Raw genomic sequence first — 13,730 nt, 5'->3', positions numbered from 1 at the left:
AAACTGACATATTGCAAGGATGTCGCACCTCATCCTTTAACTAAATCTCTCTTAATCCGAGCTGATATTATTCCCCCTGACTCGTGCTCTCCTCCATTACTTTTCCATCAAGATCAATAATGCAACTATCAGTCCCTCTCCTCAAGGTACTAGGTGTAATCCTAGACTCTGTGACTTGTCCTTTTGGCCCCAAATCCAATCGCTGTCAAAAGTGTGTAAACTTCACCTCTGTAACATCTCTAAAATTCGCCCCTTTTTAACTAGTGAAACCGCTAAGCTACTCATTCACTCCCTTGTTATCTCTTACCTTAACTATGGCAATCCCTCATAGGCCTACCTCTCCGTAGGCTATCCCCTCTTCAGTCTGTCATGAATGCTGCTGCCAGAATCATCTACCTTACCAACCGCTCAGTATCTGCCATCCCACTCTGGCAATCCTTCCACTGGCTTCCCATTGCCCAGAGAATTAAATTCAAAATACTAACAACATCATACAAAGTCATTTACAACTCTGCCCCAAGGTACATCACTAATCTTGTCTCCAAATATCACCCAAACTGTCCTCTCTGCTCTTCTCAGGACCTCCTGCTCTAAAACTCCCTTGTCTCCTCCTACCATGCTCATCTCCAGGACTTTGCCAGAGCCTCTCCCATCCTCTGAAATTCTCTACTGCAATCTGTCCGGCTATCGCCGATCACACCTCCAACTAAACGTTTATCACTTCCATCAGCTCATCCCCCACAGGTTATAACCTTTTGTACCACTTGCCCCACCCTATTAGAATATAAGATCTTATGAGCAGGGCCCTCTTAAACCTCTTGTTTTTTAATATATTGTAACTGTGCTGTCTCCCTTTATATGGTACCATATCAATCCTGTAAAATAATAATCTGTGAGTTCCTCAGTTTGATAACATACACTTGTAGATATCAGCTTAGTGTTTTATATTGCCATTCAAGCCAGGTAATTGGGTACTCATGGTCAATGTTTCCATTAAGGCACAATGTTAAACAGTGCAGTTTCAGCACATACCATCTAATCATCTCTCTCAGGTAGCACAGCATCTACTGACAAACTCACTGTGCATACATAATAGGAATATAAAACCTGCATAGTCATCTGTTCATCAGTTCCAATGTGTGATAGGCTGTTCCCTCAATCTCTTCCACTATTCTGAGTTAAAAGTCAGGTCAGAACTGTTGTATATGCTAAGCTTCCTTTAGACATGCAGGACCTTGTAACAATAAGTACAGTTGTGTTAAAAAAAATAGCAGTCAGACATCACTAACCTGATCAATCACTGTTTTTGGTAGAAATGATATTTCTACACAGCAAATAATTTACTAGCAGGTGTAGTAGAATAATAGAAATCCAACAGACCCAACAGTCATGACATGCATGCTGCTGATTCTGTGTAATTGAATCACTAATTGAAAGGGGCATGTTCAAAATAATAGCAGTGTGGAGTTCTATTAGTGAGGTCATTCATTCTTGGAAAAACAGATGGCAATTATTGCTCTTATATAAGGAAGGAAGGCAGCAAATGCTGTACATGCTGGTTACAGTGCATTTCTCTCTGAAATTCTGAGGAAAATGGGTCGTTCCAGACATTGTTCAGAAGAACAGCGTACCTTGATTAAAAAGTTGATTGGAGAGGGGAAAACATATAAAGAAGTACAGAAAATGATAGGCTGCTCAGCTAAAATGATCGCAAATGCTTTAAAATGGCAACCAAAACCTGAAAGACGTGGAAGAAAGCGAAAAACTACCATTTGAATGGATAGAAGAATAGCCAAAATGGCAAGGACTCAGCCAACAATCAGCTCCAGGAAGATCAAAGAAGGTCTAAAGTTACCTGTGAGTACGGTTACAATTAGAAGACGCCTATGTGAAGCCAAGCTATCTGCAAGAAGCCCCCGCAAAGTCCCACTGTTGAAAAAAAGACGTGCTAAAGAGGTTACAATTTGCCAAAGAGCACATTGATTGGTCTAAAGAGAAATGGCGCAACATTTTGTGGACTGATAAAAGTAAGATTGTTCTTTTTGGGTCTAGTGGCCGGAGACAGTGTGTCAGACGACCCCCAAACACCGAATTCAAGCCACAGTACACTGTGAAGACAGTGAAGCATGGTGGTGCAAGCATCATGATATGGGGATGTTTCTCATACTACGGTGTTGGGCCTATTTATCGCATACCAGGGATCATGGATCAGTTTGAATACATCAGAATACTTGAAGAGATCATGCTGCCTTATGCTGAAGAGGAAATGCCCTTGAAATGGGTGTTCCAACAAGACAACGACCCCAAACACACCAGTAAACGTGCAACATCTTGGTTCCAGACCAAGAAGATTGAGGTTATGGAGTGGCCAGCCCAATCCCCGGATCTTAATCCAATAGAAAACTTGCGGGGTGACATCAAAAATGCAGTTTTTGAGCCAAAACCAAGAAATAGAGAACTGTGGAATGTAGTCCAATCATCCTGGGCTGGAATACCTGTTCACAGGTGCCAGAAGTTGGTTGACTCCATGCAACACAGATGTACAGCAGTTCTCAGAAACAGTGGTTATACAACCAAATATTCATGAAGTCATTCAAAGGAAAGCAAAGTCTTCAAACATTTTTCAGTTTATATAGTGATTGTTTGAGTTTGTGAAGAAGAATACAAACACTGCTATTTTTTTGAACCGTCTAATATTCACTTTTCTTCAATTTTTTTAGAGGAACAATACAAATTTTATATATTTTTCTTCATGATTTGATTTGGAATAGAATGTGTAGTGTTCCCAATGTATTTGTGTATATGGAAATAAAAGATATTAGAAGGATTTTGAGCTTTATTCACTTTTTTCAGCACACTACTATTATTTTGAACACAACTGTATATGTACTTATGCCAAATTGTACTCCATTTTTGTAATATGTTGACAAATGTCAACATGTTAAAAATGGTCTGTATTTGGATGTATCCTTGTTAATTCTGTGAATGTTGTGTCAGCATATTAAGGTAGTATTTGTACAATTTTAAATCTGTGCATTATCTTTAAGAAAAGATATTAGGCATATTAAGCAGCATTTAATCCCAGTGCATAAGGCTCCAGCATTTAGTTGTGGCTGGAGGGCACAGGCGCACCGTCCAGCCCCACTAAGAGAGAGTGAAAGTTGCTGCCACTAGACAATGCACTGCGTGATATGCACAGTTAAGACAGTATGTATCCAGGGACAAATGCCTGAAACATAAGCAGTTTGTTTTTTCGTGTATTTGTCCCTGGGAGCATACAGGCCTAAACGAAAGCAACAATGTTGTAAAAAGGTGCACAGCTTTAATATCAATTGTTATAAATATTTTAATAAATACATAACTAAAGCCCACCTCAGGGATAAGATTAGCTCCCCTCCAACTGGTATGAAAAAAACCTCCAAAATACCCATGTTTACATACCTAAAGATGCCAGTGTTCTCTTTTCCTTTGTTTACATCTGGCAGGGTGGGGACACTTCCTACAGCAGCATTGCTAGGTACCAACATGCCTTGCCAGACCATCAAGGATAAGGGATTGGTATTTATTATTAGGTCAGCACCACACTGCTTTTTTCTTGTGTGTGTTGCTCCTTAACATCTGTACCAGGCCTTCATCCATGGTGAGGATCTGGTATAGATGAAGGGAAACCCCAGGTACTTTGTTTGCAAACATTGCACATTATATTGCTATATTAAATACATATGGGTTGATTTACTAAAACTGAACAGTGCAAAATCTGGTGCAGCTGTGCATGAAAGCCAATCAGCTTCTACCTTCAACTAAGCTTTGACATAAACATCTGGAAACTTATTGGTTTCTCTGCAGATCTGCACCAGTTTAGCATTCTCCAGTTTTAGTAGATCAACACCATAGCTGTATAGGATAATATTAATATTGTAAAGTAAAGTAGTGTAATTTATGTACCATGCCTACATACGGTACATTTCCACAAGGCAAATAAACAGGTATTTATTTTTAAGATAAATCTGGACTAGAAAATTGACAGTTAGAATGATTTTTATTGCTAAAGGCATTGTTCTCCAAGCAATATACACAAGACTACTTTTATAAAAAGAATAGTTCAAAAATCAGTTTCAGCAGAGGAGAGGAAGGGATCATAAAATAACAGGTCATTAGTGATTTCAGCATTAGACTTTAATTCTGGCATCCAATAAGATATTTAGGGTATAATTTAAGGGTTAGTGTGTCAACTGTTGTTAAGTTTAGGATAAGGTAAATGGCTTGGGCTAGAGTTCAGGGTGTTAAGTGATAGACTTCTAGGTAAGGCTGGCCATACATTATACAATTTTCTTGAGATGTTTGCTTTATTACTAATATCCATACAGAAGAACATCTGGGTAGCAGTGACCATAACATGATTTAATTTATTGTTAGCTGTAAACAACAAGCACATTCGGGAAAAATAAAAACGCTCAACTTTGAGAGAGCTAGTTTTCCAAGGCTGAGAGCTGCTCTCCAAGACTTAGACTGGGAGGGAATATTGGCATCGATGAACACAACACAGAAATGGGTGTTCTTCAAAAAGACTGTATGTGAACACTCTGCAAAATATATTCCCATGGGCAACAAGTTTAAAAGACTAAACATTAAACCTATGTGGTTTACAGCCAAAGTTAAAAAAGCTATAAATATTAAGAAAAGAGCTTTTATTATATATAAAGATAAAGGAACGCTATCATCATTTAAACATTACAAAGAATATAACATAATATGTAAAAAGGAAATCAAGGCCTCAAAAAATGAAAACAAACTACAAATTGCAAAAAATAGCAGGACCAACCCCAAACAATTATTCAAATATATTCTTCAAGTATATATATTCTTCAAGTAAAAAGGTCTGGTCTGAGCATGTAGGCCCTTTACAAAATAATCTAGAGTGGGTGACTGGGGACAAAGAGAAGGCAAACTTGTTAAATACCTTCTTCAGCTCTGTGTATACAAAGGAGCATGGGGGAGCTCTGGTCCATAATGGGCATGGTATTGACACAGCTCCAGATGATCCACATTGGATCATAACTGATATGATAAAATATTTAGACAGAATAAAGGTGAATAATAAAGCACCTGGACCAGATGGCATACACCCATGGATCCTTAAAGAATTGAGCTCTGCCATTTCAGAGACATTGTTTCTAATTTTTAGGGACTCTTTAATGACTGGCATATTACCACTGGATTGGCGTAAGGCTAATGTGGTGCCTATATTTAAAAAGGGATCAAGATCTTTACCATGTAATTATAGACCTGTTAGTTTAACTTCTATAGTTTTAAGCAACAGATGGATACATGAAAGACAGAAGTTGTCAAACAAATCTGATTTGTTTTTAAGAGGAGGTGAGCAAAACCTCGGACAGAGAGGTGGCGGTGGACATGGTATACTTGGATTTTACAAAAGCGTTTGACACACATGGCTAATGTTTAAGGTAAAGTCTACAGACTTAGAAAAATCTGTATGTAAATGGATAGAAAACTGGCTTAAAGCTCGTATTAAGAGAATAGTGGTTAATGATTCATACTCTGAATGGTCTAGGGTTGTTAGTGGTGTACCCCAAGATTGTGTGTTGGGACCCTTACTTTTTAATATATTTATAAACGATATACTGTAAAGTCTGGGATTAAAAGCACTGTTTCAGTCTTTGCAGCTGACACTGATCTATACACTGACTAAATGTACTGTTTAATTGGGCAACTATGTGGCAAATGAGATTTAACCTTTCACGTCTAAGGGTAAAACAAATCTTAAAGCCTAAGTAAAATTTTACAACTTTGACATGTGTTAGTAAAACCATACACATCATCACAACTACTTTGTACATCCAGGTGAATTATACCTTGTTTTTTTAGGACAAATTGGGCTTTCATTTGGTGGTAGATGGTAGATGGATATCTCCTGATTTTTTTTTAATATCAAAGGAAAACTGGCCCAAAATAGTAAAAAAATCATTTTTTTTAAATTTAGCTGTGTGTTTCTTTTTACTACCATAACCTACCACCAAAGAACAAAATACATTTTCCAGCTCTTGACGAACGCAGCGATACTATATGTGTATGTTATTTGTTGTTTGTACCTTTACTATAGCCTGGAAACAATAGTGCGCATTTTGTTTTTTTGTTTTTACCTAAAACACACTGAGACTAACTGACACAGATACCAATAAAAAAAAAAAAAAAAAAATATATATATATATATATATATATATATATATATATTTACTAGGGGGACTACAACTGGGGGGAATCAATGGTGGAGAAGGATTTGGGAGTTCTGGTAGATCATAAGCTTAATAATGCCATGCAATGCCAAGCTGCTGTTTTTAAAGTAAAGTGAAACATGAAATCAAAAAAGTTGGGCAGCTGTGTAAAATCTACATAAAAGAAGAATGCAATGATTTAAGAAAAAAATAAAGTAATTTGGGCATTGATGGCAGCAACACATCTCAAAAAAGTTGGGACAGGGCAACAAAAATCTGGCAAAAGTAAGTGGTACTAACAAGGAAGCACTGGAAAAACATTTTAGGTTAATTAGAAACAGGTCAGTAACATGGCTGGGTAAAAAGGGCAACTTAGAGAGTCTCAGAAGTAAAGATGGGCAGAGGTTCACCAATCTGTGGAGAGCTGCATCTAAAAATTGCTAAACAATTTCAGAATAATGTTCCTCAACATAAAATTGCACACTTTAAATATGCCACCATCTACAGTACATAATATTATCAAAAGATTCAGAGAATCTGGAGAAATCTCTGGGAAAAAGCCAAAAAGCAAGATTGAATGCCCGTGATCTTTGGACCCTTAGATGGAACTGCGTTAAAAACAGACATGGTTCTGTGATGGACATCACTGCACGAGCTCAGCAATACTTCCAAAAATCAGTCTGTTAATACAGTAAACGCTCTATCATGCAAAAAAGAAGCCATATCTGAACATGATTCAGAAACACCCCTGTATTCTCTGGGCCAAAAGCTCATTTAACATGGTCTGTTTCAAAGTGGAAAACTAGTCTGTGGTGAGACGAATCAAAATTTGACATTTGTTTTGGCAATCATGGGCGTGACGTCCTCTAGACTAAAGAGGAGAGGGACCTTCTGGCTTGTTATCAGCACTCAGTTCAAAAGCCTGCTCCTCTGATGGTATGGGGGTTGCAGTAGTGCATATGGAATGGGCAGCTTGCACATTTGGAAAGGCACTATCAATGCTGAAAGATAAACTGAGATTTTAGAGCAGCATATGCTCCCATCTAGACAATGTCTTTTTTAGGAAAGGCCTTTCATGTTTCAGCAGGACAATGCTAAACCACATGCTGTATCAATGAAAACAGCTTGGCTTCGTAGCAGAAGAGTCCGAGTGCTTAACTGACCTGCCTGCAGTCCAGACCTTTTACCAATTGAACATAAAAGTTGTTAAAAAAAAGAGGGATTGCTACACTGTGGTAAATATGACCCTGTCCCTACTTTTTTGAGACGTGTTGCTGCCGTTGATTTAAAAATGTTCTTATTTTTATGTTAAAGTGGTAGTAAAGTAATTTTTTATGTATTACCTAGAGGTAAGCCTTTATTAAGGCTCAACTGTAGGCACTGTAAATATCTCCTAAACGTGCACCGTTTAGGAAATATTTACTTCAGAATGCCTGGTGGTGTCACTGGCGGATGGGGCCACGGCTCTCAATGGACGGCTTGCCGTCCACTAAGAGAGCCATGTCATGGCCTGAGACTCCCGCCAAACGGCTGCAGCTCAGGAACCCGGAAGGAAGACCTGGAGAAGATGGAAGCCCCAGGAAGCCTATAAGTCTTTCATAACGTGCTAGGATGTGATGCATACTAGCACATTATGCTCTTAACTTTCAGGGAGAAGCGGTTTTTAGATTTTTTTTTTTTGCAGTTTACTACCGCTTTAAAATGGTACATTTTTTCAGTTTAAACATTTGATAGGTTTTCTTTTTCTACTGTAAATAAAATATGGGTTTGCAAATCACTGCATTCTGTTTTATGTAGATTTTACACAGCATCCCAACTTTTTGGAATTGGGGTTGTAGGTTTAGCTTCAGTGACAACAAAAATGTATTTTTTTATGTAAATGCATTTTAAATTTTAAACACTGTTTTCCAGTCAGCGTAAAGGTGGTTACAATCAATACATCACCAAGATGAATATTTATAATTCTCTCTAGATATGATCTATCTAGAGCTATTAAAATAATAGCCAGCCTACTAATGCCAACAAAATATTTAATTCTACTATCCACTACATTTTTATTCATTAAAAATTATTTTGAGTTGTGGATTAATCCCATATACAGTGAGGAACAGAAGTATTTGAACACCCTGCGATTTTTCAAGTTCTCCCACTTAGAAATCATTGAGGGGTCTGAAATTCACATTGTAGGTGCATTCCCACTCTGAGAGAAAGAATTAAAAAAAAAATCAGGAAATCACATTGTATGATTTTTTAAGAATTTATTTGTCTTGCACTGCTGAACATTAGTATTTGAACACCTAAGAAACAGCAAGAATTCTGGCTCTCAAAGACCTGTTTCTGTTCCTTTAAAAAGTCCACCTCTACTCCACTCATTAATCTAAATTAGTAGCACCTAAGAGATATAAGATGCCAGGTGGTATCCTAGTTAATCATGTTTCACATATAACTGAAATATCATTTTGAATTATTTGACCCTTTAAATGCATACTGCTGTAAGAATAAGCGTCATACAGTTCACTAGATTTAACTTACTTCTTTCTGTCTCGATTTTCAAACTGAAGTCAATGGGATTGATTTATTAAAAGGTAAATACGCTGTTTACTTTGAAAGTGAAGTTGTACTTCACAAGGGGATTTTTCCCAAGTCTTAGCGAATGTGGCAAAGATTCACTTTGCAAAGATTATCCAATAATATGCAAGGAAAACAAAAAAATGCATTTTTGCTTGCACATGATTGGATGATGGAAGTTAGCAGAGCTTCATCTCATTCACTAAGCTCTGGGGATAATTTCCTTGAAGAGCGCAACCTCGCTTGCAAAATGAACAGTCTATTTGTCTTTAGTAAATCAACCCCATTACATACCAACCAATAATTGATATGCCTTTTATACAAATCCCACCAAAGATGTAATATTCATGACTATCAGAGTACCATGTAATGTACTGTATAGAATATAAATTGGTAAAGCACAATTTAGCATACTTGTCTCCTTTGCTCTTCGAAATTCCAACAAGCTTTTCAATGCCTCCTGCATCTCGTAAGGCTTTGGCATTTTCCATATTTTTAGTAATAACTTCGTGCAGGGTGCAGCATATAGCAGTGACAGTGTCATCAGACATAGCCTTGCTAGAAAGGGTGTTGCAGTTGTTCCCCCCAGGAAGACGGTGAACCAGGTCTCTCATGGCATATTTGCCTATGTTAGAGAAAAAGAAAACATTATATTAAAAATACAATGTGAAACACAACATGACATTCTCTGATTTATTTGTACACACCATAAAATACTCCAAACGTCACTGAAGGTTACAACACTATGAGCATACTGCCACTTAAAAGAGGGCTGGACATTTTGCAAAACAAAAAAGGAAAAAAGGGGCCTGTACCCCTATATGCGCTGTATAGTTCAGCTTTAGAAAAGCAGAGAAAGGTAGGAAAAAACGGAAGGTTACATTCTTCCCAAACACACAAAACATGCAACTGTGCACTATTGAAATGGCCAGGTGCTATTCCGCACATCTCAGAATGTGTTCCACCTAACTGGATTCAGCTGGATTTTGTTAATTAATGCCCCATGATGGTTCACGTATGCCACCACCATAGCTCTGTTGGACTGTACTTGCACTGAATGTCTTTCCAGAATGGTAGTCCAGTAAATCAGGGCCAGCTGTATTGTTCAAAGCTCTAGAAGAATGATCAAAGGGTTGGACTCCTATGGGGACCAATGACCTTGCACTAATAGGGGGCTCGGAACTCCACCCCAAATGCAAAGGCTCACATCCTTGGTAAGGATTTTCCATCTGGGACGAATGCCCAATGTCAGCTATAGGGGAACTAAGCCCGCACATCAAAGAAGATCTGGTCTGTGGTCAGAGGTTTATTTCCATATTTAGGAAAATGGGAGACTTGCCTCACCACAACAGAATAACTTACTACAAAGTCTTGGTGTGAATCCCAAGACTCTAACACAACTGTGCAGAGGATCTAGCTGTTCTGGTAGGTCATAACAAAGGCAAACAGTGCCAATCTGCAGATTCTAGAACAAAGAAAATATTTTATTGCCTAAAGAGACTGTTCCCATGTACGACACACATATATATATATATATATATATATATATATATATCAATATGTCTGTTTTGACCACCAGTTCACAAAAAAGGATGTTGTAGAGTGCAGAGAAGGACAACTAAATCAACAAGGTTAGCGGACGACCAATGTAAATACGCAGAAATTATCCATACCCAGAATTTCTCTTTAACAAATTTCTTTCCACAGGTTGACAACCTTGTTTTTTGCACTAACATCAACAGTTGTCCACAGCTTTGGGTTCTGAGCATGACTCACTAGAACTTTGCTTCTTTATTTATTCATCAATGTTAAGCTGTTTTGTTACACAATGGTAATGTAAACCCTGTTTACATAGTAAGCACATCCAATACACTGAGTGCAACTGGAATATCCGTCCGTAGAGATCCAAAAGTAATGGCTGTGCTGCTTTGAATGCAGCTCGATTATACCAAGTTCTGCTGTGAATATAAGTACTGTATGTAAAGAACTGTATGCAAGTATACAGAAATGAGGCAGCCATGCAAAAAGAATCACATTAAAAAAAATGGCCAGAAAATTTGCTACCTGGACAGAAAAATGTGGCACATAAACCACCTGTTGTCTGCTAAAGATATTTTTGCCTCCGCTTCACATAAAACTCAAACTGATGAAAATTTTTCTGAAAGGGATGAACAAGGAAGGTGAAGACAGATGTTTAAAAAAATAACTGATACCATGATAAAGGAAGGCATTTTTGTTGGTCCACAGATCAGATGCATCATCAATGTCAAGCAATCTGAAGATTTGTTAGTGGTGACAGAGATAATCACCTGGAAATGTTGATAATTGTCCTGCCAACTACAGAGCAACAAACTGCATTCAGCTAGTTGACGAACCTATTACAGTGTACAAGACCAGAAGTGCAACATGTCACTGAAGAATATTTTTCTGCTTTCTCACTTGGACTTCTTTCTCAAAAATCTAGGAAATCAGTGGCAAATATGATGAAAGTTTTCAGCAGAACATTGTCATAAATGGTATCAGGGCAACTGGAATCCAACAATGCTGGCTGAATATAGTTGAACACTGCAGCAAGATGCAGCAGACACTGAGTACAAACACAAATCAGCAGCAAAGCAGTTTTAGCCCTGTTAACTCATGAAGTCAGAAACATTATGCGATTAAATACATTATAGTCATTAAAATTAATTTCATATTTCTATGTGATACAGTAATTCTGACATGATATTTGTATTCAGTTTAAAAGCGTCTATCATAGCCATCAAAAGTTCAGGAAGCAAAACTTTTGAAAAAAAACTGTTGTTCGGTATAATAAATTCCCACAAAGGCCTTCAGACATGCACTATCCCACTTAGGATAAATCTGCAGCAGGGTAACAGTTTGTCTTACCTGCTGAGCCTCCAGGCATACAGGACTTTCCAGCAATGGATACTTCCTTGCAAGGGAGAAAGGAAGGACACTCACCTGCAGAAACCCCACTGTTCTTCATCAGAAGAGGGGATCTAAAGGACAATATCTTGACTCCAGGAAAGACACTGTCGTCATGAATAATACACTCAACACTGTCCAGCATAGAGAGTAAGTCACATGGTCTGTTGCACATATTTCAAATCTTTCCAGAGGCGAAGATCTTGCATCCTCCAGATGAAAAGATATATTAATATAGGGATCCCCCAATGATGCAGAACCTGCCTGTTCTGGAGAAAGAGTAGGCAAGAGGACACCAAGGATTAGTATCTGAGACTTATTGGTCCAAAGATATCAATTTGGTGCTTTGCCAAAAATATAGACTCCTTTTAGAGAGACAAAAAAGGATTGAGAGACTGCACGAAGAGGGGGCATCATGCTAAAAGTGAATTCCCCAGCAATCCTACAAACCATAGAGGGGTGAATGGAAAAAATCTGCTACATAGCAGGAATAGTCAAAGGTGCACAGGTAGTGGGAGATTTTAGTGAGGATTTGAGCAGGGCAGTCCCACTCGAAGATGACTCAAAATTACTAGCACTAGATAGTTGTTACATGAACTGCCACATCTTTGAAAATTACTCTTATCAGGGAAGGTCTTTTGAATGTTCCACAATGGGAATTGCCGCATAAAACACTAGTGTCGATATAAGGGTCAATGTTGTGGTCAGGGTCTTGAACTGCTAGAGGACACTGAAGATTCAGAGAGATAAAAGAGTGGGAAGCAAAGGCCCTAAGGAGCAGGGGAACTCAAAGAAAGCTAGGAAGATGAACAAGGGGGTGCAGTTATACCAGAAGGATCAGAGAAGCAGCTGAAAGAGGTGCCAGATTTAAGGGTCGAGAATGAAAGCAACAGGGGGAAGCCTGACATCCAAACTGCAAGGACGTAATTAACAAGGGACCAAGTAGGAAGAACAGGTCTCCACTTGTGTGGGGCTGCACTTTCTTGCAGAAGACTAAGAAGATGAGACAAAGGGCATCTGACTTCAAGATCATCAGCCATTAGGCTGATTGAAAAAAGAAAACAGACCTAACAACACCAGGGATTATTGATCCAGGGAATATGCAAAGGCCTTCTGGAGATCCAAAAGGAATTTATTTTTTCTCACTGGAGAAAATTGGACTATGCCTTTTAGGGTTGTTTTTTTTTGCCTGTTTTTTTTTCTACTCATTGAACTAGATAAACTAGATAGGAATCCACCCACTGGGACATTGTATTCTGACAGTGGCTCCCGCTGATGTCAGAATACACTAATCAATGACTGCAGACGATTGGCTGCAACAGTGGATCGGGAAAAGTCTAATAGCATGTGTCTTCCACAGAAGTCGATCAAATGATTGACTTCTGTTGAGCGGGTACTGCCATATATGAAATTTGTCTTATTCCTGCTGAACTGGTTGAAATTTCATCAATGTATGGCCAGTTTTAAAGGACAAATGAATCAGATGTTCCTTGGGTGCATCCTCAAAATCCCAGACACAGAGCTTATATTCTTGTAGGAGGCCATCACAGCCACTTCGGCTGGGCTCGAGACATTTGTTCCAAAGGATACAGGGCATGAGGGTTTGTCCTTGTGATTTACAGGTTGACATTAGGGAAGACTGTAAACACCAAAATTTTATTATTTCATTGACATATGGAAAGCCCCTTCAAAACACTCTTGTTGTATACCCTAATAGTTACAAAAGAAAAGAGTACCACTATACAGTGGGGCAAAAAAGTATTTAGTCAGCCACCAATTGTGCAAGTTCTCCCACTTAAAAAGATGAGAGAGGCCTGTAATTGGCATCATAGGTAGACCTCAACTATGAGAGACAAAATGAGAAAAAAAATCCAGACAATCACATTGGCTGATTTGGAAAGAATTTATTTGCAAATTATGGTGGAAAATAAGTATTTGGTTACCTACAAACAAGCAAGATTTCTGGCTCTCACAGACCTGTACCTTCTTCTTTAAGAGGCT

The 13,730-nt window shown here is 38.3% G+C and overlaps 1 protein-coding gene across 4 annotated transcripts in view; it reads right to left on the bottom strand.

The window, feature by feature from the left end:
• Window positions 1-13,730, bottom strand: part of CTNND2 (catenin delta 2) — a 529,941-nt gene that overhangs the window by 108,052 nt on the left and 408,159 nt on the right. For all 4 annotated transcript variants that reach the window (XM_089655247.1, XM_089655250.1, XM_089655248.1 and 1 more), the window contains exon 18: window positions 9,216-9,426. In XM_089655247.1, the coding sequence (XP_089511373.1) occupies window positions 9,216-9,426 (211 nt within the window). The remainder of the gene's footprint in view (window positions 1-9,215; window positions 9,427-13,730) is intronic.

This window comes from Staurois parvus, unplaced genomic scaffold, assembly GCF_062004578.1.
Source record: "Staurois parvus isolate SC_StPar_1 unplaced genomic scaffold, SC_StPar_1.0 ptg000829l, whole genome shotgun sequence".
In the NCBI taxonomy this organism is placed as follows: domain Eukaryota; kingdom Metazoa; phylum Chordata; class Amphibia; order Anura; family Ranidae; genus Staurois; species Staurois parvus.
This window is presented reverse-complemented; position numbering and strand designations above follow the sequence as displayed.